Here is a 25,007-nt window from a genome sequence, read left to right on the forward strand (position 1 = left end):
ACACGTTAAGCAATGTGCTTTATGCGTTTGATGTCGACGCCCACAGATGGTTCAAGCCCAAGGTTTCTGGGGCTGTTCCAGAGGGGAGGCAGGGCCACTCAGCCTGTGTCTTGGGGAAGGTCATGTTTATCTATGGAGGAATGACCCAGATTCCCTTCGTCTTAAATGACATCTACAAGTTGGACACCAGCACAATGGTTTGGTCTTTAATTAACACCGGAGGAACTCCACCACCGCATTCTTCACGTCACTCTGCCACCATCATCGGGACGAAGATGTTTGTATTTGGGGGCTGGCAGGGATGGAGGAGGGGTTACAGCTACAACACCATCAGTGTGTTTGACACAGAGACCAACTGCTGGCTGCTGAACACGCCTTCTGCACAGCCTCTTCCAAAACGACGCTTCTGTCATTCAGCGTTTTCCTACAATGGAGAGCTGTACATATTCGGTGGCAGGGGGTGCAATAACCAGCACTTAAATGATCTGTGGAAATTCAGTCCAGTGACCTTCACCTGGAAGAAGGTTCAGTCCAAAGGGAATGTTCCATGTTTAAGAACTTATCTCGATACGATATGGAGTTGCATGGTCTGCTGTTGCATGGTGGGAGATCGCATCATCCTCTTTGGAGGATATAGATCATACGGCACAGCCAATGATGACCTGTATGTCTTAGACTTAAGTCTTAGCCTGAAGACATTATGCAAGCTGGCAGTTATTCAGTACCATCTGCAGAAGTCTGAACTCCCAAACAACATCAGGTGGGAACTGGTATCCATGACAACCAACAGCAAATAGTAGAAATAACTAAAAAAGAGAAAAAAGTTAATAAAATTGATGACCACAGAGAACAAGTTTCTTGTGCCCACATATGGAGTTCCACAGAGATCCACAAGGCCACGCCCGTTATTATCCTGGTTGTGTAGATTCATTGTAAAGCTTTTTTTTGTTTATTTGCTTATAGTTAAAAACACAGGAGAAAAGATGAGACAAATTCTTAAAAATAGTAGGGGACAATAAAAAAGAAATGTCCGGGGGCATAATAACTCGTGGAGCCAATGACCAAATGGTCCCAGATGTGGGCTGTGAGCTTCAGATGACCCCTTGATGGAACGTGCCAAACGGCAAGTGGGAGGGGCTTACGGATCCCGGGAGGAAACAAAAATAAAAAACAGGTCTGAGGAGGAGGAACAGGAATCAAATAACAGGTTTCTCTAGTAGATCTGTCAGAGTCCTTGAGTGTCATATTGTCAACAAGGGTAACAGCGAATGATAGAAGGGGCGACAAAGGGAAGATGCTTAAAGTTATACTAGGTAACTTTTTAAAAACGAACGACCTCCAGTGACGGTAATGACCAGCAGAGGCTGCTAAAAATCTTTTTTTTTTGACCTGCCTAATAAGAATTGAACTCTTTGCCTGCCACCGACGAGATTTCCCGCCAGATTCCGCCAAGGCACGGCCTGCCACTGACAAGAATGACCACCAGTTGGCGCTGTTCTCTACCCTATCAACGATGCTTTCACTGCCAGATGATGACAGACGTAATGTTCTTTAAAAAAACCCGGCTTATTTACCTCCTGTTTATTCCCTGTGGGAAAATGACGTAATCTCCGTTCCTCTTGCTTTACGGAAAACACGAGCCACATTCAACTGGCCACAGCTATGCAATAGATTAACGCGAGCGGACCCCTGTGCGCGAGCGGACCCCTGTGCGCGAGCGGACCCCTGTGCGTGTAATGAGGCGATCCCCGTGAGGACGGCGGTCACGGATAATATTCTCAGATTTTTCAAAGGTCAGTAAAATTGCTCGTTTTGGCTGGCAGTGAGGTGACACTATTACACTATTTACTATTTGATAATGATGTGAGGAGATCAGGAGGTTTGAGGGTACATTGCTGTCGGGCAGATTTTTTTTTTAATGTTAAATTATTTTGTAAATGAATGCCTCACTTCATCTTACAAGAGTGTCTCACAAAAGCAGTGAAAATAGCAGATCTACAAGCTCACAGTAGATCAGCTTTTGTTACTACTCTTATTAGTTTGAAAAATAATAATAAAAAAGGAACGGTTTTGGACTTACAAGGTTTCCAGCCGACAGCAACGATTGCATCCATGGACCCCTCATCCATGGACCCCTCATCCATGGACCTCTCATCCATGGACCCCTCATCCATGGACCTCTCATCCATGGACCTCTCATCCATGGACCTCTCATCCATGGACCCCTCATCCATGGACCCCTCATCCATGGACCTCTCATCCATGGACCCCTCATCCATGGACCTCTCATCCATGGACCCCTCATCCATGGACCCCTCATCCATGGACCCCTCATCCATGGACCTCTCATCCATGGACCCCTCATCCATGGACCCCTCATCCATGGACCCCTCATCCATGGACCCCTCATCCATGGACCTCTCATCCATGGACCCCTCATCCATGGACTCCTCATCCATGGACCTCTCATCCATGGACCTCATCCATGGACCTCTCATCCATGGACCTCTCATCCATGGACCCCTCATCCATGGACCCCTCATCCATGGACCCCTCATCCATGGACCTCATCCATGGACCTCTCATCCATGGACCTCTCATCCATGGACCTCTCATCCATGGACCCCTCATCCATGGACCCCTCATCCATGGACCCCTCATCCATGGACCCCTCATCCATGGACCTCATCCATGGACCTCTCATCCATGGACCTCTCATCCATGGACCTCTCATCCATGGACCTCTCATCCATGGACCCCTCATCCATGGACCTCTCATCCATGGACCCCTCATGGACCCCTCACACTGACCACAGGATCGTCTGGTCACACAGTGTCTGCCTCCAACCCTGAACAATACGACAGACTTGAGACTTCCGATACCGAGTGATATCATGCTAATGTATCTTCTCTGTCCACTGCTGTACATTGTGCTGTGTTCTCCATCCACAGTGGCTAAACCCACCCCCCCGCCCATCATCCGGGTGCATCCGGGCTACGACCCGCTGGAGACCCAGACCCAAGTCTCACGTGAGTTACACCTGTTACACTTACGACTTTACAGCAAGAGTACACTTACAACCTTACAGCAAGAGTACACTTACAACCTTACAGCAAGAGTACACTTACACCCTTACAACAAGAGTACTGAGTACACTTACAACAAGAGTACTGAGTACACTTACAACCTTACAATAAGAGTACTGAGTACACTTACAGCCTTACAACAAGAGTACTGAGTACACTTACGGCCTTACAGTAAGAGTACTGAGTACACTTACGACCTTACAACAAGAGTACTGAGTACACTTACGACCTTACAACAAGAGTACTGAGTACACTTACAACCTTACAACAAGAGTACTGAGTACACTTACAACAAGAGTACTGAGTACACTTACAACCTTACAACAAGAGTACTGAGTACACTTACAGCCTTACAGTAAGAGTACTGAGTACACTTACAACCTTACAACATGAGTACTGAGTACACTTACAACCTTACAACAAGAGTACTGAGTACACTTACAGCCTTACAGTAAGAGTACTGAGTACACTTACAACCTTACAACAATAGTACTGAGTACACTTACAACCTTACAACAAGAGTACTGAGTACACTTACAACCTTACAACAAGCACCACCAAGATATGTGACCCAGTACAGTGGTTTGAGACAGAAGAAGTAGCTCATGGTCATTTTTCAGCCTTTTACATATTATGAAAGTACAGAATGTACTTTCATAATATAGCTTTCAAATGACATGTCATTCATTGAAATCGGAAAATATTTGAAGAAGATTTTCTTATTTTAAACTAGTATTTTTGCTGATTTTTCCCAGATTGAATGAGTTGATTTATTTTTGTAAGAATGAATGCAGTTATTTACCTTTGATCATTCTTCTTCCATTGATGTCTCCATTCTTCTCACATATAATGAACGTACACAGTATGTATGGTTACACGACTCAGTGGTTTAGTGTTGATGTTTGGATCTCTGTGTTTTCCTCTGTGAAGCAGAGACTGACGAGTGCAAGCTGAGCCGGAACATCTGTGGACGCGGAGAGTGTGAGAACAGCCTCAGTGGATACACCTGTCACTGTCACCCTGGTTACCGGCTCCATCCGCAGAGGAACATCTGTATAGGTATGTCACTGTCCTCAGACCTCAGAGGAACATCTGTATAGGTATGTCTCTGTCCTCAGACCTCAGAGGAACATCTGTATAGGTATGTCACTGTCCTCAGAGGAACATCTGTATAGGTATGTCACTGTCCTCAGCCTCAGAGGAACATCTGTATAGGTATGTCACTGTCCTCAGAGGAACATCTGTATAGGTATGTCACTGTCCTCAGACCCCAGAGGAACATCTGTATAGGTATGTCACTGTCCTCAGACCTCAGAGGAACATCTGTATAGGTATGCCACTGTCCTCAGACCTCAGAGGAACATCTGTATAGGTATGTCACTGTCCTCAGACCCCAGAGGAACATCTGTATAGGTATGTCACTGTCCTCAGACCTCAGAGGAACATCTGTATAGGTATGTCACTGTCCTCAGACCTCAGAGGAACATCTGTATAGGTATGTCACTGTCCTCAGACCTCAGAGGAACATCTGTATAGGTATGTCACCGTCCTCAGAGGAACATCTGTATAGGTATGTCACTGTCCTCAGGCCTCAGAGGAACATCTGTATAGGTATGTCACTGTCCTCAGAGGAACATCTGTATAGGTATGTCACTGTCCTCAGAGGAACATCTGTATAGGTATGTCACTGTCCTCAGGCCTCAGAGGAACATCTGTATAGGTATGTCACTGTCCTCAGAGGAACATCTGTATAGGTATGTCACTGTCCTCAGGCCTCAGAGGAACATCTGTATAGGTATGTCACTGTCCTCAGAGGAACATCTGTATAGGTATGTCACTGTCCTCAGACCCCAGAGGAACATCTGTATAGGTATGTCACCGTCCTCAGAGGAACATCTGTATAGGTATGTCACTGTCCTCAGACCCCAGAGGAACATCTGTATAGGTATGTCACCGTCCTCAGACCCCAGAGGAACATCTGTATAGGTATGTCACTGTCATATCCTCAGAGGAACATCTGTATAGGTATGTCACTGTCCTCAGACCTCAGAGGAACATCTGTATAGGTATGTCACTGTCCTCAGACCCCAGAGGAACATCTGTATAGGTATGTCACTGTCATATCCTCAGAGGAACATCTGTATAGGTATGTCACTGTCCTCAGACCTCAGAGGAACATCTGTATAGGTATGTCACTGTCCTCAGACCTCAGAGGAACATCTGTATAGGTATGTCACTGTCACCCTGGGTAAAGACCAAGCTTCTGAGTTGTAAATTGAGTTTATATAGGAAGTGACAGTTCATATGAATGGCCTGTAGTCTCACTGTTTCACCCCTGCTGGTGTCAGAATGAATTAGGCTCCATTCAAGCGGACTCTGTATAGTCTATGGGTGTAACTTTGTCCATTTCCTTTTTTACAGTCTATGGTAAAGACTGCTTTACTTGGGATATTTTTTTGGAGGCCCCGTCACTGTTAGGCAGCAGTATTTGTTTGTGCATGCTGTCCGTCCGTCTGCCCGCCCAACCACCCACCCACCGCCCATTGGGCAATTTTAATATAACATTATTATTTTAAGATGAAAGAGTATTTTAATTTGTTAAACTAGAAATAGAACAGATTATAGAGTGTTTGAATTGGTCAAACTAGGAATACAATACATGTTCAGAAGCATCCTCCATAAAAACCCTTATGGTCTCGGATATTTCATATAAGCAACGGTTAAAGTCTCAGTCTGCGATTTTTTACTTTAACTGGTTGGTTGGTTGGATTTTTTTTTAAAATCGTGGATTTTTTTTTTTTTCCAAAAATACTTTTGAAAAGCCCAAAGAAACGGGGCACGGTGGCGCAGTCGGTAGCGCTGTCGCCTCACAGCAAGAAGGTCCTGGGTTCGATTCCCGCCGGGGACGCTGTGGGCGTGTCTTCTCCTCCACGTCATCAGCGCCCATACCCTAGGTGGGGTTGGTGAAAGGGCCTACTCTGTGTGGAGTTTGCATGTTCTCCCCGTGTTTCCCAGGGTAATTAATACCCTCACAAAAACATGTAGTAATCCTGGTCACTATACCACCTCCCCCATGACAGCCGGGGCGCCTGATGGAGGGGAAGGGAACTGGTTGGAATAACGTGTTCCTTCCACGCGCTACGTCCTACCGGGGAAACTCTCCCCTGTCAGGTGACAAGAAGGTCAGTTGGCTCTCATGCATTGAAGGAAGCATGAGCTCGGCCCTGGCCTCCCCAGGCTGTGGGGGACTGGTGTAGGGCTGGTGTAGCGCCCAGGATCACTTAGGAAATAGGCACCGGGTGAAAAAAAATGGGTTACAAAAATCGCGGGATAAAAATTTAAAATTTAAAATAAAATAAAAGCCCAAAGAAATCTCGATGCGTTCCTTCCCGGATTGAATGGGTTTTAAAGTGATGACTCTTCTCCTCTTCCTCAGATGAAGACGAGTGCGACTCAGAGCCCTGCGGTCACGGCAGAGGAATCTGCATCAACACGGAGGGGGCGTACCAATGCCACTGTCGCCATGGTTACAAGCACATGGTGCATCATGGGAGACTGAAATGTGTGGGTGAGTGGAGCTGCTTTTAGAACTATATATTTACTTTACATTTCACTGGGTTCTAATAATGTTTTTTAACAATACCCACCTTTTTCACCCATTCTGCTGCTTTTTTAGAGGGTTCCCCCATGATACCTGTTTTTAGTTTTTTTTTAAATAAAATTTCATGTTGAAATTTTAAAGAAGAGTACCTCAATTTGCCATGTAATGTTAATATATTTTGATGAGAAATATTCTTATCATATTGACCCCCCCCAGGCGTCCTTGAAGCGGGACCCTTCCAGGGGGTCTCCAGCTAAATGAGTTAAATCAGTTTAAACACTTTAACCCTATGTTATATTTCGGCTGTTAAAAAATGAACAGCCGACCTACGAGAGCCCATGTGAACATGTAGATTAACGATTCTTAAAAAATCTGGAAGTAATGTGACACATTTTTAATCATTTTGAATGTTGTTTGATGTTTTAACACAAATCTTCTCTTCGGGAGGGGGGGGGGGGGAGGGGTCTGAATATTTTCACATAGGGGTCCACGGCCAATAGTCTTCTGAATAAAATATTCTATGAAAATAGTTTGAGTCATATTTTAGTCATCATAGCTGAGTTTTTATTTAGTTTTCGTTGCTGAAAAAAGCTTGTAGATGAACATCCTTCATCATAGTGTTGGTCACCGAAATTAACACTGCATTGTATTTCTGTAACGTGTGTGTGTGTGTGTGTGTGTGTGTGTGTGTATGTGTGTGCGTGTGCGTGTGCGTGTGCGTGTGCGTGTGCGTGTGCGTGTGCGTGTGTGTGTGCAGATGTGAACGAGTGCTCCAAGCAGGACATCTGTGGGGTCGGAGGTCAGTGTGTCAACCTGCCAGGCTCTTATAAATGTGAATGTCTGAAAGGATTCAAGAACAGATCCCACCGCCAGCCTGTCTGTGAAGGTTGGTTCATACCTCTGTTTGTTTATGAACGCATCTGTGTCGCATCTTTTTTGATTTGAGCTAAAAAAAAGCATTATTTTACACTTTGGGCTATTCAAAAATAGCAGATCTACAAGCTCGTAGCGCGGCACCGAGTGCCGCGCTACGAGCTTGTAGATCTGCTATTTTTGAAAAATCGTGAAAATGTGTGCAAATCTTTGAGTATTTATTCTTTTAAAGCAAACATTTTTATCTCGAATCTTTGCTTCTGTGTATGCGTGCGTGCAAGAGTGTAATTATCTTGAAAATGTTTAACGGGACAAATCTTCACATCTTTTCAAAAAGGGGTCCGCGGCCAAACACGTATCAATTTGGGGGGGTCCTGAACATGAAATAGTTTAAAGGGATTCTAGGTAACTTTAAGCCTAAATTTAAAAATATTTATGTATATATTTTGATTGTTTTCCCCTCTATCAGCCACTATAATGATGCTGGGTTGTTTTCCTGCATTGAAACACAGTCCTCTTTCTGAAATCCGTATTTTCCCTACTGTTTATGTTTTGACATCCGGGTATCCGGTTCTGTCCGGGACGTAAATGAAACGCACGCATGTGCGCGTCCGTGTCCGTGTGAACTGTCCTATCAGCGTCCTCGATCAATGTTCTGTGATTGACAGCAAAAGTTGGCCAATCAGGTGACGAGTTCGAGTGAAACCGAATGGAACAGAGTCCAGCCTGAGTGCACCCGACCAAAAAACGAGCGGCAGCCATCTTTTCTGTGCGCTATTTTCTCCGCTGTTTTAAAACTTCATAAAGCTCTCAAACTTCTATTTTGAGGCACGGAATTAACTTTTAAGATATCGTTTGTGTAGAATTGAGTTGTTTAACTTCATATATGTGGTCAATTAATCATGACAGAGCCTATTTAAAAATACAAATTCAGAGAACCGGCAGGGGCGGGCAGTGACGCGCATTGTATCCGAATAAAGCAACCTATTTTCGGCATGGCCCTTTCAGAAGTCCCCCTGCGTCACTTGTCTGGTGGTCGGGGAAACAAACTAATGATGAGGAGGAGGGGGGGGGGGGGGTGGGGGGGAGTGGAGGGCGGTGTTTGACAACATTTTTTTTTTTTTTTTGATCTCTGAAGTTGCCTGGAATCCCTTTAAGAGCCACTGCTTTAACGCAGTGGTTCTCCAACTGTGGGTCGGGACTCCCAGGGGGGTCCCCACATGATTTCGGGGGGGTCCCCAGATTATGGCATCAAATGTTATCAACAAACTATACTATTAAAAAAAATCAAACCTTGACCAAATTGTCAAATAATATAAGAAAGGGGCAAAAACATAAATTTTTTTTCACAATGTCTTATCTGTTGAGGCATCTAAAGCGAATGCCTACATTCCAAGTGCTTATCAGGGTGGGGGGGGGGGGGGTCCCCAGTTCAAATATGGTTATTTTCGGGGGTCACGACCTGAAAAGAACCACTGCTTTAACGTACCGTGTGTGTGTGTGTGTGTGTGTGTGTGTGTGTGTGTGTGTGTGTGTGTGTGTGTGTGTGTGTGTGTGCGTGTGCGTGTGCGTGCGTGCGTGCGTGCGCGTGTGTGTTGTAGACATCAACGAGTGTCTGAACCCCAACACGTGTCCCACTGAACAGTGTGAGAACACACCAGGCTCCTATGAGTGTGTTCCCTGTCTACCGGGTCATGAAGCACAAGGAGGAACCTGCTATGGTGAGAAACACAACAATTAATTGGACATAAACATATAAACATATCCAGTTTGACTGTGTATGTGTTGTGCATGACACAGATGTGTTAAAGCACGTTCTGCAACATGACCTCTGACCCACAAGGCCCACTGCCTCTACGGTAGCTCTACCTATTGGCGTTACAGAAATATAGAACCATTTAATGTTTACAGGCGGACCCCTTTCTAGCAGATATACAAGCTCATAGCGCGGCACCGAGTACCGCACTATGAGCTGGTAGATCTGCTATTTTTGAAAAATCCTGAAAATGTGTGCAAATCTTTGAATATAAATGTATATGTATTTTTTTAAACTACATTTTTAACTCAAATCTCTGCTTCTGGGGGTCCCTGGAAGCTCATAGCGTGACACCGAGTGCCGCGCTATGAGCTTGTAGATCTGCTATTTAAAATAAAATCAGGATCATTTGTGCAGATCTTTGAATATGTATATTTCTTTTAGCGAACATTTTTAACTCAAATCTTTGCTTATGAGGGGTCCCTGGAACAACATATTTTGAGATGGGGGTACGTGGACAAATACATATCATATTTTGAGGGTCCTTGACATGAAAAAGTTTGAGAACCACCGATATTATAGCAACATAAGTGTTTCAGAAAACTGTTAGGATTTAGAAGACATTTGTAGGCCTCAAGTCTACACTATTCTTTTAATCATTATTCACAGGAAAATCCTGAGCCTTTATTTAACTCTGAAAGTGTAAAAATGGACCATTAGGTCACTTTTGACATCCTCAAGAGTTAAATTAACACATTCAGTGTTGCGTTTGTGTAAGGTGCTGCCACCTAGTGGCCTGCTTTTCAATTGCAAACTCATCTGAGGTAGTCATTAAAAGTTTTACAAAACATCATAGTTGGTGAGTGAATGATATGTGGCAATACATTACCAAACATGACTGTTATGAAGCATAATGTCCACATGATAAGCACTCAGGACAAAACAAAACCAGACAATGTGTCATCATTATAATGGTGTTAGCAGCTTTCAACCTGGCCTCCATATTTTGGCCATGACATTATAGTCAGACGTTCCAAAATTGCATGATGCCATTTAGAACCTTAGGCCAACTCTAAAAACACCCTCTAAATAAAAACAGTTTTCTGAAAAACTTCACATTTTAATTAATATTGTTACTATAGATTGTTTTGTATAATGTTACTATATATAGCCCTCAGTATGTGTGTCCTCCTCCCTGTGTGTCCAGATATCAATGAGTGTCAGAAGGCGGGTGTGTGTCCTAACGGACGCTGTGAGAACCTACCAGGAACCTACCGCTGTCTGTGTCACGAAGGGTTCCTACCGTCTGCTGACAGCAAGGCCTGCAGAGGTTGGTGGCACATCCTCTCTCTGTGTGTGTGTGTGTGTGTGTGTGTGTGTGTGTGTGTGTGTGTGTGTGTGTGTGTGTGTGTGTGTGTGTGTGTGTGTGTGTGTGTGTGTGTGTGTGTGTGAATGAATGCCTTAAAGTATGTATTGTTTATTATCTCTCAGTGCATAGGTGAAGCAGATGTTTTGCATAGTTTGGGTCAATAGCACAAAAAAAAACTATTCCAAACCATTACAAAGTTAAATGTTTCTCACTTATATTCATAACAATGTATGAATATTACAGTGAGAGACATTTTGTGTCAAAGGCCAATGTCTGAATATCATTCCTTCATTTGGAACCTGTGGGACTCTGATCAACAAAGTTTCTCCTTGTCTTGTACAGAAATAGATATGTGATATAGATATGTCTCTCTCTTTCTCTGTCTCTCCAGATATAGATGAGTGTGAGGACGACAGACTGTGTGCCAACGGTCACTGTGTCAACACAGAGGGCTCCTTCCAGTGCCAGTGTTACCCCGGTTACCAACGTACACAGGAAGGAAGTCACTGTGAAGGTAGGTCTGTTACCCCGGTTACCAACGTACACAGGAAGGTAGGTCTGTTACCCTGGTTACCAACGTACACAGGAAGGTAGGTCTGTTACCCTGGTTACCAACGTACACAAGAAGGTAGGTCCTGTTACCCTGGTTACCAACGTACACAGGAAGGTAGGTCCTGTTACCCTGGTTACCAACGTACACAGGAAGGTACGTCCTGTTACCCTGGTTACCAACGTACACAGGAAGGTAGGTCGTGTTACCCTGGTTACCAACGTACACAGGAAGGGAGCCACTGTGAAGGTAGGTCCACCTCAGTGGTGTAAAGTAACTAAGTACATTTACTCAAGTGCTGTACTTAAGTAAAATGTTGAGGTATTTTTTACTTTACTGGAGTATTTCCAATTTGCTGGTACCCCGAACATAACATCAAAGTCAAACCGTTACACTTTTACTTCTACCCCACTACATCTCAGAGGCAAATATTGTACTTTTACTCCACTACAATTATTTGAACTTTGTTACTAGTTACTTTGTAGATTTAGATTATTATTACAAAACACATTAACCGCTTCAGTCCTATATATTTCGGCCATTTGAAAATAGCAGATCTACAAGCTCACAATGCGTTGTGTAGTAGCCTACAGTACTTTTACCACCACTGGTCCACCTTCATTCTGGTTTCACTATCTATATATTTCAACTTTATATGTTTGTTTTTTCCTCCGGAATTGAATGCCCTACTTTGTGGTACAAGAGGGTCGCGCGAAAGTAGTGAAAATAGCCGACCTTCGAGCTCACAATGCTTATTTTCAGTACTTTTGAAAATAGTTTTAAGTGAAAGTGAAACAGGTTTACTTTTGTCTGTGGATTTTATAAATATTGAAGCAATGAAAACTATTAACACATTCGGTGCCGGAGTTTTATTTAAAAAGTGACGTTGAGTGCCAGAGATCTCACCGTTTGTAACGCTACGCTGTTTACAGCTGTAGCCTCCACGACGAGCACCCGATTGTAAACAATATATGCGTGCACGATGGTGGATGGTCCTGGCTAACGCCTGGAACAATAACATCTCTCATGCGAGTCACCATGGTGGAGTGATCGCGGATCGAAAATGACTCATTTTCCCCACTGTAAAAAGAAAAAAAAAGTTAGATTTTTTTTGCAAGGAGACAGAATGGGAGCGGACGGGAGCCAGTTTTTTTGGCACAGTGATCCATCTGTCCCTTCCTTCTCAGAGTCACCGTGGGTGATTCCAGAGCTGCGCTAGCCCCCCCCCCCCCCCGCTAGCACAGCTAGAGAATCCTGGTTTTGGCACCCAATGTGTTAAAAAGTGACTCAACTTGTGACTAGAATAATAACTACATCGGATAGATGTTTTACATTTCCTGAAAAGAAAGGGTTTTAGACAGTGGCAATATGTTGGTGTGATAGTATGCTTTCTTTCTAGACTGAAAAAGCTGCACATTTCATTCAAAGTTTATCTTTGAAGGTGTTTAGTTTTCCCCCCCCTTTTTTTCTCCCTCATAATTCCATTAGCTATCTGAACACTGTGGCTAAACAGCTTGTTGCAACAAGCCCAAAGAATCCAATGAAATGCCCAATAATCTGCTTATAAATAAATTGTCAACGTGACTCAACGCTGTAATACAGTAGTACATATAATCACCTAAACTCAAAGCTCTGGCTTTGCCGTCTAAAAGGCCATTAAATGTGTTTTACAGTGCATCACATGTTTAATTCATCATTGTAAGGAATAGAAACACATGTTTCAGCTTTCATCAGATGAGGAAACATCTGTTTTTCTTCCCCTCGATGCTGAATGAAACACTTTTTGTGGACGCCATACTCAACTGGGACTCCACTAACACATTTGCAGTGGTGGAAAAAGTACTAAATTGTTTTACTTAAGTAAAAGTATCAATACTGCAGTATAGAAATACTCTGTTACAAGGAAAAGTCCGGAATAAAAAATGTACTTGAGTAAAAGTACAAAAGTATTGGTATCAAAATATACTTAGAAGTACAAAAGTAAAAGTACTCATTATGCAGAATGTCCCGTTTCACAAGTTTTCAAATGTATAAAATGTATATCAAATCTTTTGAAAATAGCAGATCTACAAGCTCACAATATTTCAACAATATTTCTATACCCAAGTATGAGCTAATCCCATGCCAACTAATTGTCACATTCAACAGGAACTGACCCAGTTAAAGCCATTTAAAACCCTAAGACATGAATTCACAAACCCACTGGATCCATGCAGGTTGCTACTGTATTTCTGCATGAATAAAGCTTTAATAGCGCCCCCTACAGAATATAAAGTGTCATAGTGAACAGCCAGTGCTGAGTGTTGAAAGATGTTCTCTTGTCATTTCAGACATCAATGAGTGTGAGAGACCCTCCAACTGCCAGAGGGGGCGCTGTATCAACAGCATGGGCTCCTACCGCTGTGAATGTCAGAAGGGATACACCCTGGTGGGAGGCAGGAGATGCCATGGTCAGTGGTTTATTTATACTGTGACATACTTTGGGTTCATTAGGACTCTCAATGAGGGGTCTTGGGACCCCCAGGGGTCCCCACCGGACGTCTCGCTAGACGAGATTTCAAAGACGAGATTTCAAATCTGGTCTAGCGAGACTTCCGGTGGGGTGCATTCAAGGCAATCACGTTGCATAGTGTTCTGTCACTATGAACGTCAGATCTCACCAAAAAACAACCCAAAAAAAAACTATTAAACCGTGATTTAGCACAAGGACGAATCCTGCTGCCACCATCACTTTTACAACAACCGCGGACAATTTTCTTTGCGGAAAAAGTATAGTTTTGGACCGCGACGGAGGATGCGCCGTCTCATGCGAAATTGAGCCACGAGAGGCACCAACCGAGCGAGCTAAATCGAGCGAGTCGCCGCGCCGAACGTTGTGAAGTTCACTTGAGCCGACTCAGCGCCGTCCGAGTTATGTACCGATAACAGGCACAGAATCGTAAATCATGTTTTGGGTTGAGGGTTTGTCCCTCCCAACTGCCAATCAAGGTGACTATACTGGCCAATCACAGTGCGTCTTTTCCGGATCTTTCCCAACTCCCGTGCACTCAAATGTCTCTCTCTCTCTCTCTCTCTCTCTCTCTCTCTCTCTCTCTCTCTCTCTCTCTCTCAGACATAGATGAGTGCTCGGTGGACCGGGGTCTGTGTCAGCCTTATGGATCATGTGAGAACAGACCAGGGTCATACGTGTGTGAGTGTAACCACGGCTTCATGCTGTCTGAGGACAAACACACCTGTGAAAGTAAGTCTGCTCGGGAGCATTTATTCTGTGTGATTCATTAGCATTACGTTAAACTGCAGTCGTGTCAGGAGCACATCCACACAGAACGCAAACATTGCCTCTGCTAAGTTGGTCATTCATTTATATATTTATGTCCGATATGTTTTATCCCTGCTTCTGGTGAGATTGAATTAGATGCAGGCATTTCCTTTTGGCAAATGTATGTTTGATAATATAACAATTTAACAACTTCATTTAAAAAAAAAAAAAGTGTCTTAACAAGTGACAAGTGTTATTTAGTGCCACCTACTGGCCATTCTACGGCAGAACACCTGGGGAATCTTATTTGACCTACAGATAAACATTCTGTAAGATATCAGAATCAGAACGGTTTTATTGTCACATCACAGGTTTGCAGGTGTAAAACAATGGGTAGAAATAGCTCCATCATCTTGTTGTTTCTAGGAAAGAAAGAAAAAGGGGGGAGAGAGGAAGAGGAAAAGCAAGGAGGAAAACATAAAAATAAACATGTCAAAGAAAAAGCAAAGATAGCTACATATATACGCATAGCCTAACAAAGCAGCAGGTGTGTACCTGAGGTGAGACATAAGGTGAAAAATGTAGCAGCACAACCAAGCCCCCAGAGTTGCTGAGAAACATTGAAGCTGCCACCCCAGTGGCCAAAGCTGGAACTGCAGGCGGGGAGAAATACATGCACGCGCAAAACATACTGAGAGATATTTATATATATACATATAAATATGTAAACATATTATACATACATACATATGCATTTACATATAAATATGCATCTCGAGTGTATTTAATAAATATCTCGCGTTCAATCCTTGACACACGGGCTGCCGTAGAACGCTAAAAGGACACTAGTGCGCATGCTCATAACTCTACGGGTGGTCAAAATCGAACCAATAATTCTACTTCCGGCAGGTTTCCGGGTGCTTCAAAACGCCACTGAGCACATTCATTGAAATGATAGCTGGGGGCGGGGCAATCCGCCCTCTAGTTATATTATACCTCTATGAGCACAACGGCACGTCCACATCTTCATTCCTCTCTGTCCCTCTACTCTACAGTGGTGGCGTTAGAGATAGAGGATAAGAAGGAGTGCTATAATAATAATAATAATAATAATAATTCTCTCCACAGTGGTAGCGTTAGAGATGGAGGATAAGAAGGAGTGCTATAATAATAATAATAATAATAATTCTCTCCACAGTGGTAGCGTTAGAGATGGAGGATAAGAAGGAGTGCTATAATAATAATAATAATTCTCTCTACAGTGGTAGCATTAGAGATGGAGGATAAGAAGGAGTGCTATAATAATAATAATAATTCTCTCCCACAGTGGTAGCGTTAGAGATGGAGGATAAGAAGGAGTGCTATCTGAACCTGGACGACACGGTGTTCTGTGACAGCGTCCTGGCCACCAACGTCACCAAGCAGGAGTGTTGCTGTTCCATCGGGGTGGGCTGGGGCGACCACTGTGAGATCTACCCCTGTCCCGTCTACCACTCCTGTACGTTTTTGCATAATTGCATAATTTGCCATAATTGCATAATTTGCCATAATTGCATAATTTTGAGCAGACTGAAGGCAGACTCTGCGAAATCATGATCAGTGGTGGAAAAAAGTACTCACATGTTTTACTTAAGTAAAACCCATTGTAACTTCAAACTTCATTTTAACCATGTTAGATTCATCAAAAACACCCGTCCTTGGTTCTGGTGACTCATCCTGCCCTCCTAATGCGTGAGGGGGCCGTGTTTTTTCAATTACTTTTTTCATTTATTTTTAATATTTGTTTTGGAAAATGAAAAGAATTAAATACAATAAAAAAATTAAATAAAATGACTAAAAGTTTTTTTTTAAAGTGAAATATCCCTTTTATTGGTTAATGTATGTTTAGTGATAAAAATCGAAATGTTTGTAATGGAGTAAAAGTACAATATTTGCCTCTGAGATGTAGTGGAGTACAAGTAAAAGTACAGAAAATTGGAAATACTCCACTAAAGTAAAAAATACCTCAAAATTGTACTTAAGTACAGTATTTGAGTACATGTACTTAGTTACTTTACACCACTGCTCATGAGGGCAGAAAAGGAGTTCCCACATAATTTAACTGGTGCTCCTTGTATTTGTGTCCCCACATCATTTAACTGGTGCTCCTTGTATTTGTGTCCCCACATCATGTAACTGGTGCTCCTTGTATCTGTGTCCCCACATCATGTAACTGGTGCTCCTTGTATCTGTGTCCCCATATCATGTAACTGGTGTTCCTTGTATCTGTGTCCCAGCTGAGTTCCACTCCCTGTGTCCGGTGGGGAGGGGCTTCTACCACGAGGAGGGAACCACTGAATACGGCTTGTCTCTGCACCGAGGTACGTATTACTGTGTAGCAACCATAGAGTTAAAAATAATAGAGAGGGCACCGGAAATCCCCGCCCATCCACTTGTGTGGAATTGCTCACCCAGTGCATACTCCCTTATTCACCCCTTCTTCCGGGCTGGGAAATGTGACGGCGGGGCCTATTTGGGGCCTAAGTGACACGTTTTGCATCACGGAGGTGACACGTTTTGCGTCACGGAGGTGACACGTTTTGCGTCACGGAGGTGACACGTTTTGCGTCACGGAGGTGACACGTTTTGCGTCACGGAGGTGACACGTTTTGCGTCACGGAGGTGACACGTGTTGCGTCTCGGAGGTGACACGTTTTGCGTCACGGAGGTGACACGTTTTGCGTCACGGAGGTGACACGTGTTGCGTCTCGGAGGTGACACGTTTTGCGTCACGGAGGTGACACGTTTTGCGTCACGTAGGTGACACGTTTTGCGTCACGGAGGTGACACGTTTTGCGTCACGGAGGTGACACGTTTTGCGTCACGGAGGTGAAACGCTTTGCGTCACGGAGGTGACACGTATTGTGTCACGGAAGTGACACGTTTTGCGTCACGGAGGTGACACGTATTGTGTCACGGAAGTGACACGTTTTGCGTCACGGAGGTGACACTTTTTACGTCACCTCCATGCGCAACCCCGTGCGGAAGCTCGTGAGTCGAGCCCATTGGTCGAAACAGTTTTCTCTCGTTTATGTGTCTGGCCCCAGCCTTAATAAGCTGCAGTATGGTACACTGCTGCCTCTCGGTTCTGGGGGTTATTGATAGCAACGCAAAAATGGTTCAAAGCATTAACACATTGACTGCCAGAGTTTCTCTAGAACAGTCTGTAGCCTCTGCCAGGGCTTTTAACGATTTTCGACCTTTTCAAGTAGTCAAAGAATATTTATCTCCAGTATAATTGATCCCCTGATGGTTGCTAATCACTGAGGTGATTCAGGTGTGGTTTCACAAATGTCAACGAGGTCATTGTGACCTCGTTGACATGTTTGATGTTTGAAAATAGCATGTTTCACTGTGTTTCAAACCAAAAAACAATGTGTTTATTTTTGAACATTGAAGTGAATGGAGCAGCAAATCTTTGGAAATTGTCTCCTAATTCGTTGTGAATAATGAAAAATTTTCAACGTCTTTGGCAGGCAATGTGGAATAAATGGCAGAAATTATTCAGAAATGTTTTGTTTTTTTCAAAAGTTATGAAGATGTAAACCAGTGCAGATCTTACGACGGGGCTCGTTCCATTTTCTAGATTCTAGTTTTTTTATATCGTCACACAGATATAGATGAGTGTGTTCTGTTCTCTTCATGTGGCTTTATAACTGTTCTGGGGTCTGTTGTTACAGATATAGATGAGTGTGTTCTGTTCTCTTCATGTGTCTTAATAACTGTTCTGGGGTCTGTTGTTACAGATATAGACGAGTGCGTTCTGTTCTCTTCATGTGTCTTCATAACTGTTCTGGGGTCTGTTGTTACAGATATAGACGAGTGCGTTCTGTTTGCCAATGAGATCTGTAAGGAGGGTCGCTGCATGAACACACAGCCAGGCTACGAGTGTTACTGTCAACAAGGATTCTACTACGACAGCAACCTGCTGGAGTGTATAGGTAACTACAACAACACACACACACACCCTGCTGGAGTGTATAGGTAACTACAACAACACACACACACCCTGCTGGAGTGTATAGGTAACTACAACAACACACACACACCCTGCTGGAGTGTATAGGTAACTACAACAACACACACACACCCTGCTGGAGTGTATAGGTAACTACAACACACACACACACACACCCTGCTGGAGTGTATAGGTAACTACAACAACACACACACACACACACACACACACACACACACACACACACACACACACACACACACACACACACACACACACACACACACACACACACACACACACACACACACACACCCTGCTGGAGTGTATAGGTAACTACAACAACACACACACACACACACACACACACACACACACACACACACACACACACACACACACACACACACACACACACACACACACACACACACACACACACACCCTGCTGGAGTGTATAGGTAACTACAACAACACACACACACACACACACACACACACACACACACACACACACACACACACACACACACACACACACACACACACACACACACACACAACACACACACACACACACACACACACACACACACACACACACACACACACACACACACACACCCTGCTGGAGTGTATAGGTAACTGTAACTGCAACAACACACACACACACACACACACACACACACACACACACACACACACACACACACATACCCTGCTGGAGTGTATAGGTAACTGCAACAACACACACACACACACACACACACACACACACACACACACCCTGCTGGAGTGTATAGGTAACTGCAACAACACACACACACACACACACACACACACACACACACACACACACACACACACACACACACACACACACACACACACACACACACACACTCACACAAACATGCACAATTGCACATGTGACTCTCAACCTGGTGTCCCTATTTTTGGGCAAATCATTTTAGGTGAAAAAAATGGCAAAATATAAAACAAAAACAAAAGTAGCAAAAATAGGCGATCTACAAGCTCAGCATGAGCTTGTAGATCGCCTATTTTAGCTATTCGCCAAGTCTATAGGGCTTAAGTGGACCAAATGGGCCCTTACCGGGCTGTAACTTATGGGGGTCGTTGATATGAAAAGGTTTGAGGAGCTGATAATATCCCTCATGTTGTTTCTCTGTCCTTCAGATGTGAATGAGTGTCATGACGAGTCTCTGTGTACCAACGGTCAGTGTGTGAACACTAGAGGCTCTTTCTACTGCAACTGCAACGCTCCCTGGACCCCTGACCAAAACAAGAAGAAATGTGTCATCATCACTGTGACAGGTGACATACATCCATCCATCCATATTGTATATCCATCCATCTTCATCCGTTTATCCGGATGAAGATGCCCTGGCATATAAGTCACTATAGGACTACAAAAACTAAAAGGCACGCATTGGAGCTTTAAATATTACTCTAAGCGAGAGGTTGGACGGCTGCCTCAGTGGCTAACCTGGTAGCAACGCTTGGCTAGTTACCTCAACCTCCTGTGATTTCATCCCATAGTTTTTGTGAGGTTAGGGTAAGGATTAGGATTAGAGTTACGTTTAGGTATATTTTTGTAAGCTTAGGGTTAGGGTAAGGTTCAGGCATAGTTTTGTCAACATGCGACGTCGCCATGGCGTCCCATCATGTCAACACTTGACATTTCAGGGCGTCCCGTTATGTCAACACTTGACGTTTCAGGGCGTCCCGTTATGTCAACACTTGACGTTTCAGGGCGTCCCGTCATGTCAACACTTGACGTTTCAGGGTGTCCCGTCATGCCAAAACGTGACGTTTTGGGGCGTCCCGTCATGTCAAAACGTGATGTTTTGGGGCGTCCCGTCATGTCGTCCCGTCATGTCAAAACGTGACGTTTCAGGGCGTCCCGTCATGTCAAAACGTGACGTTTTTGGGGCGTCCCGTCATGTCAAAACGTGACGTTTCGGGGCGTCCCGTCATGTCAAAACGTGACGTTTCGGGGCGTCCCGTCATGTCAACACTTGACGTTTCAGGGCGTCCCGTTATGTCAACACTTGACGTTTCAGGGCGTCCCGTCATGTCAACACTTGACGTTTCAGGGTGTCCCGTCATGCCAAAACGTGACGTTTTGGGGCGTCCCGTCATGTCAAAACGTGATGTTTTGGGGCGTCCCGTCATGTCGTCCCGTCATGTCAAAACGTGACGTTTCAGGGCGTCCCGTCATGTCAAAACGTGACGTTTTTGGGGCGTCCCGTCATGTCAAAACGTGACGTTTCGGGGCGTCCCGTCATGTCAAAACGTGACGTTTCGGGGCGTCCCGTCATGTCAAAACGTGACGTTTCGGGGCGTCCCGTCATGTCAAAACGTGACGTTTCGGGGCGTCCCGTCATGTCAAAACGTGACGTTTCGGGGCGTCCCGTCATGTCAAAACGTGACGTTTCGGGGCGTCCCGTCATGTCAAAACGTGACGTTTCGGGGCGTCCCGTCATGTCAAAACATGACGTTTCGGGGCGTCCCGTCATGTCAAAACGTGACGTTTCGGGGCGTCCCGTCATGTCAAAACGTGACTTTTCGGGGCGTCCCGTCATGTCAAAACGTGGCGTTTCGGGGTGTCCCGTCATGTCAAAACGTGACGTTTCGGGGCGTCCCGTCATGTCAAAACGTGGCGTTTCGGGGTGTCCCGTCATGTCAAAACGTGACGTTTCGGGGCGTCCCGTCATGTCAAAACGTGACGTTTCGGGGCGTCCCGTCATGTCAAAACGTGACGTTTTGGGGTGTCCCGTCACATATTTTAACAAAGTACCTTTTTTTTATTTACAAAAGCATATGACTTATACCCCCTTCACTGTTGACCTGTTCACCGGGCAGGTATAGACGAATGCCAGGACCCGGCCAACTGTAAGAACGGGCACTGCGTGGACACCCCCGGGTCCTACTACTGTATCTGCTCACCGCCCTGGACGCTGGCGACCGACAGGAACAGCTGTGTGACCCCCGAGGAGCAGGCGGGTGAGTGATGGGTGCAGGGGGCACCTTGTGATGGGTGCAGGGGGCACCTTGTGATGGGTGCAGGGAGGGGGCACCCTGTGATGGGTGCAGGGAGGGGGCACCTTGTGATGGGAGGGCATGAAGTGTCACATTATTGCCACTATAATGTGAGCGGCACAGATGTGTGTAAACTGGGCTTTAACCACTTAAACCCTACAGTATATACTTTATTATGTTGTATTATTTATCATATTCTCACTCCCACCTCATCATGTACTGATGCTTGGTCAGGACCCCCCGTGCATCATGGGTCAACGAACGCACTGGGTTAGCATTGTGATGGAGAATAAGATAAGGGAGCTGAAAAGGGTCCTAAATCCTGCTCTATGTTAATTAAACTATTTGTAGTTAAACAGCTGAAAACTTAGTGTAAAAAGGATGAGACGAAATCAAAGACAGACACAGGCCGGTTCTCAAATTAAAAGGTTTACATTGTATTAAGAGAAAGATTCAATCCATGCGGCACCGTACAGCAAAAATATCTCTCTGACTAAACAGTCAATGATCACAATAGTTATACACAAATGAAGTTGTTATCAGCTCTGATGATGACATCTGGCCATGAGGAGCCTTGCTCGTAGGTTGAGAGAGAAGATGGCAAGCTGATGGTGTGACAGTTTATCTTGGACAAACAGCGTCCAAATGTCTCAAACAACACGTTGACCTCGGCTCTGACCGGCGTCTCTGGACGTGTTGTTGCTTTGTCATAGATGGTCAAGTTAACTCCAATGAGCTGTTATTGTATTCCTCCAGAGATAATCAGTGACCTCGGAGGGCCTGTGCTCTGTACGGCTCAAAACACATGCCGCGTCATCAGTGCCCATACCCTAGGTGGGGTTGGCGAAAGGGCCTTTCTGTGTGGAGTTTGCATGTTCTCCCCATGTTCCCTAGGGTAGGTACCCTCACAAAAACATGCAGTAATCCTGGTCACTATACTGCCTCCCCCTGGCCAGCCGGGGCGCCTGATGGAGGGGAAGGGAACTGGTTGGAATAACGTGTTCCTTCCACGCGCTACGTCCAACCAGGGAAACTCCCTCCTGTCAGGTGACAAGAAGGCCAGTTGGCTCTCATGCATTGAAGGAGGCATGAGCTCGGCCCTGGCCTCCCTAGGTTGGCAGAGGGAAGGTAGTGCCCAGGATTACATAGACAATTGGCACTGGGTATAAAATATAGGGGTTACAAAATCGTGGGATAAAAATTTAGAAAAAAAAACAAAAAACATGCCGTCTCTAGAGGAAAGGAGAGAACTAATACTAGAATTAGTTCCGTACAACCTCAAACTTAAGAAAATCATTTTGATTCAGATTGGTAGGCAAGTATACTGAGGTCACACAGATACAGCAAGGCCCTGACTCATGGGTGAAACATGTCAGTTTGACAGTGAGAAGACATAGGGAGCCAGGCTGAGTTAGGCCCTGAATATAACACGAGACAAATTATTATTATTATAAAATATCTATCACATCGCTTTGCAGCGTTCAGGGTAGCTGGGTCATGTGATGCACGTTGGAAACACTATTAAATACATTGAAAACAAATCTAAATCAAAATATAAAGCTAACGTGAGCCCTATGAGGTGCTAGACACATGAGTGCCCGCGGAGAGCGGTGCGATGTATGCAGCTTGTTTTAAGTTGGAGTTGCACACACCGCTAGGCAGAGAATAATAAATATAACCCCTCCTCGTCAACATGGAACACCAGTGACCGTTTAGTATTGACCAAGCGTCAATATATGACAACTAGGGAGTGGGAATGCGTTGGTCAAATTGCAAAAATAGCCATAATACATAGTCCTTTGTGGAGCTTGTAGATCAGCTATTTTCACTGAATGTTCAATACATTTTCACCAAATGTTCGCGTATTATGGGGCCATGTCCACAGAAAGCATTTTCTTTAGATGCCACAGCTTTTCTGCCATGTATTTCTGTGGTAAACACGCTCTGGCACGCTCCTCTTCCCAGTGCAGAGCATTGCGCTCCAGCATTCTGACTTTTTTTGAGTGGTGCCAACCACTCCAACATTTGACCGAGTGTGTTTGTCCGTATGTCCGACTGTATGAGCACGGCCTCAACAGCTGCAGCTGGCAACCAGTTACACTAATTCAACACAAGCAGGAGACAGTGCAGCACATGCGTGTGTGCGGGCGCGCGCACACACACACACACACATGCGTAACATGCAGACCTGCGAGGCGCACCGTGCACACACACACACACAAGCCAGCACTGCACACGTGCGAGCCAGCACTGCACACATGCGCGCGTGCACACACATGCACATGCACATGCACATGCACATGCACATGCACATGCACATGCACATGCACATGCACATGCACATAGACATAGACATACACATACACATACACATACACATACACATACACATACACATACACATACACATACACATAGACATACACATACACATACACATACACATACACACATACACACACACGCGCACACGTAACATGCACACTTGCGAGGCACACCATTGCTCTGATCCGCACCAAACTTGCCACCAACACTGGTCAGGGGTCTGCTATCACAATAGCCACACCAGGGACCACTTAGACGGCCAATAGGCACAGGATGTAATTGCTTAAGCCCCGCCCCCTCTGTGTTCCTATTGGCTGGGCTTTAAAGAGCCACAAAACCACTTTCCCAGCTTGGTAAACTTCCGAAACTTGCTAGGTGCACTTAGATGGCCAATAGGGACAGGCTGTCATTTCTTAAGTTCCGCCCCCTCTGTGTTCTTATTGGCTGGGCTTTAAACAGGCACAACTCCAGTTCCCAGCTGCTAAACTTCCCGAAACTTGCTTGGTGAGCTTAGACGGCCAATAGGGACATGCTGTAATGTCTTAAGCTCCGCCCCCCTCTGTGTTCCTATTGGCTGAGCTTTAAACAGCCACAACTCCAGTTCCCAACATGCTGAACTTCCAAAACTTGCTAGGTGCACTTAGACGGCCAATAGGGACAGGCTGTAATTGCTTAAGCCCCGCCCCTCTGCGTTGCTATTGGCTGGGCATTAAATAGCCACAACTCCAGTTCCCAGCATGCTAAACTTTCAAAACTTGCTAGGTGCTCTTAGACGGCCAATAGGGACAGGCTGTAATTGCTTAAGCTCCTCCCCCTCTGTGTTCCTGTTCAGCAGTCTTAAAATGAATGGACAGGGATTTAACACATCGAGTGCCATAAACGGTCTGGACCGTTTTTGAGGATCCAAACGAGAAGTGCCGAAAACGGTCCGGACTGTTTTTGACCCAACTCTATTTTTATACGAGTGGCCCACGTGGGGCGCTAAAACGAAACTTTGACATCACCCAAGGAGTTTCTGAGAAGAAGAGGCTGGATCTGGCTCCATGTCAAAAATCCTTCCGGTCGGCGTTTTCAATGTTATTTCCTTGACTAAAAGCTTAATATCTCCATTTCTTTTTAACGTGGTG

At 44.8% G+C, this 25,007-nt stretch overlaps 1 protein-coding gene across 4 annotated transcripts in view; it reads left to right on the forward strand.

Moving 5' to 3' along the window:
* The window catches only part of ltbp3 (latent transforming growth factor beta binding protein 3), a 111,875-nt gene that overhangs the window by 76,586 nt on the left and 10,282 nt on the right, over nucleotides 1-25,007 (forward strand). For 3 of the 4 annotated variants that reach the window (XM_080436436.1, XM_080436434.1, XM_080436437.1), the window contains 14 exons: nucleotides 2,953-3,030; nucleotides 4,018-4,146; nucleotides 6,524-6,655; nucleotides 7,446-7,574; nucleotides 9,163-9,282; nucleotides 10,525-10,647; nucleotides 11,078-11,200; nucleotides 13,567-13,686; nucleotides 14,349-14,477; nucleotides 15,823-15,993; nucleotides 16,772-16,855; nucleotides 18,347-18,475; nucleotides 19,690-19,827; nucleotides 21,379-21,519. In XM_080436436.1, coding sequence (XP_080292562.1) covers nucleotides 2,953-3,030; nucleotides 4,018-4,146; nucleotides 6,524-6,655; nucleotides 7,446-7,574; nucleotides 9,163-9,282; nucleotides 10,525-10,647; nucleotides 11,078-11,200; nucleotides 13,567-13,686; nucleotides 14,349-14,477; nucleotides 15,823-15,993; nucleotides 16,772-16,855; nucleotides 18,347-18,475; nucleotides 19,690-19,827; nucleotides 21,379-21,519 — 1,746 coding nt within the window. The remainder of the gene's footprint in view (nucleotides 1-2,952; nucleotides 3,031-4,017; nucleotides 4,147-6,523; nucleotides 6,656-7,445; nucleotides 7,575-9,162; nucleotides 9,283-10,524; nucleotides 10,648-11,077; nucleotides 11,201-13,566; nucleotides 13,687-14,348; nucleotides 14,478-15,822; nucleotides 15,994-16,771; nucleotides 16,856-18,346; nucleotides 18,476-19,689; nucleotides 19,828-21,378; nucleotides 21,520-25,007) is intronic. The other variant, XM_080436435.1, reaches the window with a different exon arrangement.

This window comes from Gymnoscopelus braueri, assembly GCF_963280865.1.
Source record: "Gymnoscopelus braueri genome assembly, chromosome: 8".
Lineage (NCBI taxonomy): Eukaryota > Metazoa > Chordata > Actinopteri > Myctophiformes > Myctophidae > Gymnoscopelus > Gymnoscopelus braueri.